The 5,557-nt window shown below is 37.1% G+C and overlaps 1 protein-coding gene across 1 annotated transcript; it reads left to right on the top strand.

The window, feature by feature from the left end:
- Nucleotides 1-1,074: 1,074 nt before the first annotated feature.
- Nucleotides 1,075-2,061, top strand: LOC131330376 (protein FAR1-RELATED SEQUENCE 5-like). Its single transcript, XM_058363929.1, has one exon. It carries the CDS (start codon nt 1,075-1,077, stop codon nt 2,059-2,061), a length of 987 nt encoding a protein of 328 aa, XP_058219912.1.
- Nucleotides 2,062-5,557: the final 3,496 nt, after the last annotated feature.

Raw genomic sequence — 5,557 nt, 5'->3', positions numbered from 1 at the left:
AATATATATATATATATATATATATATATATATAGTTGTTTTCGGGTCCAGTCGCCCGGATTTTCTTATAGTCTGGATTTTCTGTCTAAGTCTTTGGATCTAATCCAAAGGGAAAAAAGGGGATTTCGCTACATACACCCCCGAGGCCCTTCCCAATTCCTCGTTCCAGAGAGAGAGAGAGAGAGAGAGAGAGAGAGAGAGAGAGAGAGAGAGAGAGAGAGAGAGAGAGAGAGAGACACCTTAGGGCTCGTAGCTCTAACGTTCGTCGTCTTCGATCTCAGCTTGGGTTCTTCGTATATCGTCGCCTCCTCTATTCTCTCTCTCTCTCTCTCTCTCTCTCTCTCTCTCTCGTTCTCTGTGATTTTCGAAACCCTTAAAGAAGAACTTCAATCTTCGATTTTCGAAACCCTAAAAGAAGAATATGGGCTGATTTTTGTGATTTTTTTGTGTGGTTTTCGAAACCCTTCGATGTGACTGATTTTCGAATGGGGTTTTCTACATAAATGAGAACCTAATTTCTTTTTCTTTTTTTTGTAATCTCTAGTTCAAAAGAAGAACAAGTTGATTGGTAGGTTACCCATAAGTGAAGAAATGTAGCTTATATTTGCTATATAGTTGGTAATGGTTATTCCTTCTAAATACATGCAGATTCCAGTAGCTCACAATTTGATAAAATGGAAGAACAAGATCGAACCAACGTTGATCCAACACCCTTGTTTCGAGCACCACCATCGAGGTATCTGTCTCCCTCTCTCAAAAATTTGTTGCATATTATAGCAAAAAGGGAGACACATAGATTGGTATTCATCCTTTTTTTTTTTTTTTTGCATTTTAGTAATTTTTTTCTATTTTGGTTTTTAGAACATAGTCTTTGGATGACATAGCACTATCACCGTCACCATCCCAACCGTGTCAATCATCTACAAATTCTTGTGAAGAAATTACACTCCTCAAATTAAAAATGAAGTAATACCGAAAATTAAACAAGAATTTCTCAACTTAGACGAGGTTTTGAAATTTTACAACAATTATGCTAGAAAAGCTGGATTTAGTGTGCGAATCAATTCTAGTAGGATGGGTCGGAATGGTCAAGTAATGAGGAAGGAGTACGCTTGTTACAAAGAAGGGGCGAGGAGAAATTCTGAGGCCACTTCACGGCTTCAGGGTTTAACTAGAGAAGGTTGTGATGCAAAACTTGTTGTCGTGAGAAAACGTGAAGTGTTTGTTGTATCCAAATTTGTCAAGGGTCATAACAACGAGCTTACGACGCCAAGAAAGGTGCATTTGTTGAAATCTCATCTTCAAGTGTCAGTTGCACAAAAAGCTTTAACGCAACAATTATCAGCTGCTAATGTGTCAACTTACCAACAAATAAGTATTTTTGAGTTGCAAGTTGGGGGTCTTGAAAATGTTGAATTTTTACCACAAGACCTTTATAATGATAAAAGAGATATGAAGAATGTAGTACATGGACATGACGTGAACATGTTGTATGAGCATTTCGAGAATGAACAACAAAAGAATCCAGGCTTTAGGTTTACATTCGAGAGAGATGACAAGGATAGAATGACTCATTGTTTTAGGGCGGATGCGACCTCTAGAAAGTCATATCAATATTTTGGGGACGTGGTAGTATTTGATACTACATACTACACAAACAAATATTTTTTGATTTTTGCACCTATATTGGGGGTCAATCACCACAGGAAGACACCATTTATTGGGTGTGCATTCTTGAGTGACGAAAAAACTGATTCGTTTGTGTGGTTTTTCAATGAATGGTCAAAAGCGATGCCAGGTGGACCACCCAAAATGATCATAACTGATCAAGATCCGGCAATGACAAAAGCAAATGCTTGTGATCTTCCGAATATGTTTCATAGATATTGCATTTGGCATATTATAAGTAAATTTTCTGAAAAATTGGGTGCACTGTCATATAAGGAACATTATGATGAGTTGAAGAAATGTATATGGAATTCTGAAACACCTGGAGAGTTCGATGCAAGATGGGCTAATATTGTAGGAAACTCTAAATTGTCCAACAATAAATGGTTGTAGGACATGTACGAAATTCGTGATAGATGGGTTCTTGCATATACGAACCACACTTTTTCTACCCACATGACTAGTAGTCAACGAGTTGAAACTTCTTATTCATTTTTCAAGAGGTATGTGTCTAAAGAAAATTTAATGATGGATTTTGTGATGCGGTTCAATATGGCACTTGCCAAAGTCCAACATAATGAATTCGATTTAGATCACAAAGATGTAAATGAGAAGCCTCTCTTGAAAACCTCGTGGTTGATGGAAAAGAAAATGAGTGAAATATATACATGAAGCATATTTGAAAGGTTTTAAGAGGAAATCTTTCAAATTAATGCGTATGTGGTTACGTTAATACGCAAGAATGAACATCGGTGTTTGTGGAATGTTCAGAGGGAAGAAATGGAAGGTTTGAGAAGTCGTGAGATTTCGGTGGACAAGTCATCGAACCATGTGAGCTGTAGTTGTAAGATGTTTGAATTCGACAAAATTCCATGTCAACACCTGTTGATGTATTTGTTAATTAGAATGCAAATTAGGAAACTTCCTACTGAATACATCTTGTAAAAGTGGACGAAAACAGCATAAGCGGACAGAGTTATGGATGACTTAGGTAGTGGTGTGAAAGAAATATGTAACAATTCACTTCTTGTGAGGCGACAAGGTCTCTTCCAACTTGCTTGTACAGTTATTGATGTTGTATTAGATGAAGAAAAAAGTGAAGTTGTGCGAGAAGCTTTGGAATCTAGTCAAAAGAAGATTGCATTGATGAGGAGTTCTTGCAAAGATGGTTCAACGAGTCGTATCCAAGTGCCTATTTCTCTTGGAAGCCAACATAGTTTGAAATAACCACTTCAAGTTAGGGCAAAGGGTTGTGGCAAGCGTTTGAAAGGAGAAAAAGAGAAGGCCTTCAAGAAGAGAACGAGGCAGTCGCATGACAAAAAGAATTGTCCAAAGTTTATGAGCATGTAAGTGGATGTTAATTTGTACTATGAATTTCATTGTTTATACATGGAATACATCTTAATTGTTGTCTTATTTTATTAGGTCTTCACAAGATGTTAGGTTGAGTGATGACGAGGACGATGACGATGAGTGTAAGCGTTTGTGGTATATCTAAGTTTAATTATTTAGTTGTTCTTGTCTTTTGTTTCGTCTATTGATGTTATTAACTATTTGGGTTGCAGGATGGATTAGTGAATCAAAGAGAGCATATGTAGTGCGACAGCGTGTTGAGGAACTTTTGAAGTGTTTCTGGCCTGACAGCTCAGGTGAGAGTTTAGACCTAATAAAAAACTAATATGTTTACCATTGTTGCTACCAAATGCATAGTCTACACGATAAATTCCAATTTTTTGTACTTCTAGCACCGGGAAGAATTCTCTATGATATGTCATAGTTTCCATACTGAAAGTTGATACTTACTCTAAATTAGATCAATTAGCCATTTTCAATCCTGTTTTGGTCTTGCAATATTTCTGTGGAGGATCAAAAATTTGTATAGCATTTCTACCGGATAAAGAAATTAATAGATTTTGTACCAGATTATTTATTTTACCTTTTTTACCAAATTAATGGTCTTGCAATGTTTTGTGCATGTTTCTGCTGACCTAAAGTACTAAAATATTAAGTTCCAATATGAGCAAGTTAATGTAATTACAAAGTTGTACAACTTTATCCACTTCCTATGGCTCAACGAGGCACCCGTTGGAGAGTTGCAGTAAGGATATATGCATCAGTTCAAGTACGTTATTGACATGCAAAATGGACAAGGGGCAGTCATTGATTCTAGTGCCCTTGGAGCAGCTCCTTCAAACAAATTAGTGTTTCAGTATGTCCCTTGTGTGTAAAGTGAATGATTATGTAGAAGGTGAATGTGTTAATCTGAGGATATTGTTGCTTTGGATGTACACTTGGTTAATTGGAGTTGGTTGACTTATGAACAGGTTTTGGATAGTGTTGCTTTTAATGTGCACTTGGTAAACAGAGACAATGGGTTCTGAAGTTGAGATTGGATTTTTTAATGCGATGACAAACTAAGTAAAATGATACGATCTAAAATGATTGCGCTCTAATTTTCACTTGTAAATGGGGAGTTAACTGCCCACCTACAAGTCTGAATACCAACCTCTCTGCGTATTTTGATTGAATTGCTTCATTAGACGATTTGCAAACAATCTGTTCCCCTAAAGAAGCACATTGGGCAATGCTGTCCTGAAAGAAGCACTTTGGGCAGGTGTGCTTCGATGTGCCTGATGTTGATCAGAAAAGGAAAGAAAAATGGAGGCTGTTTTGGTCCAAAAAGCACACTGGGCAATTCTATTTTTGAATGTAGTGTGTATTTCGATACTTATTGGTGTTCATTAATAGTTTTAATCCATCAAACTACACCCTCCAAAACTTTTATTTCCTTCCAAAATGCTCTTCCAAACCCCATGACAACCAAGGAACTTACTACAGTTAGAAACTTTGACATTCTTAATATCATTGCTGAGACAAATGCAAACAACCAAACCATCTTATGATCCAAACACTGCACTATATTTTGGTTTAGTTCAGTGGACATTGTCTTCAAAGCCCGACCAAATCGAACCATTAACAAACGTAGATTTCATGCAAGAACTAGATTTCATACAAACGTATAATACAATATCTGCCATCACATTCTACCAGTTACAACAAATTCCAACGAATACATACCACTACCAAGGCTAGCCCACTTAAGAATTGAAAGACAATCACCATGTGTTTTAAATTAGCCACAGTGACTTCAATGACTTCAACACGTGCATCATTCTTTAGTAGTTTCACCTCTGGTACAGCATCTGGGTTGGGTTCGTGACACCCAATTTGATAGTACCACTCCTAGTACTCGCATTTTTCTTTATCATTTGAATTCTTTGGACACCTATAGCAGAGCCTTTCAGGATTCTTTTCTGACTCTGAAATATGCACAGCAGCTCTCAATCCACACCAACACGTCTTGTTTTGAAATGTAGGGTAACGAGATTGAATGCTACTCCTATTGCTTGAATTGGACATGACTTTTTTAACATAATTACTGCACACACTCACACAATGTCTACACACACTCATACAAATGTCCAACACAACTAAAAACTAGAAGTAACTCATATAAAAAATTTAGAGAAGAAGTTTTGACTCAGAAATTTTTCATCATAGCCAAATAAAGTGGCTCAGATAAATGAAATGTTCAAGACACCACTTTTTTAAGGCACTAAGGCGACAACATTAGTTGCCAATTGACCATCTAATGTTTCCAGGCCTAAGTACACATTGCGTGTTAATTTATATATATTCAGTTGTTTTTAGATCCAGTCGCCCAGATTTTCTTATGGTCCAGATTTTCTGTCTAAGCCGTTCTAATCCAACGGCTATGAAATAAAAAGGGAAATTCACTACATACACCCCTGAGGCCCTTCCCCATTCTTCGTTCCAGCGAGAGAGAGAGAGAGAGAGAGAGAGAGAGAGAGAGAGAGAGAGAGAGGAG

The sequence above is a fragment of the Rhododendron vialii genome, chromosome 1a (genome assembly GCF_030253575.1).
Source record: "Rhododendron vialii isolate Sample 1 chromosome 1a, ASM3025357v1".
Classification (NCBI taxonomy): domain Eukaryota; kingdom Viridiplantae; phylum Streptophyta; class Magnoliopsida; order Ericales; family Ericaceae; genus Rhododendron; species Rhododendron vialii.
The sequence above is the reverse complement of the archived record's forward strand: the minus strand, read 5'-3'. Positions and strand labels throughout refer to the sequence as shown.

What these genes read in the sequence shown, in the direction of transcription:
- LOC131330376 (XM_058363929.1), top strand. Translation starts at nt 1,075, where the DNA reads ATGGGTCGGAATGGTCAAGTAATGAGGAAGGAGTACGCTTGTTACAAA.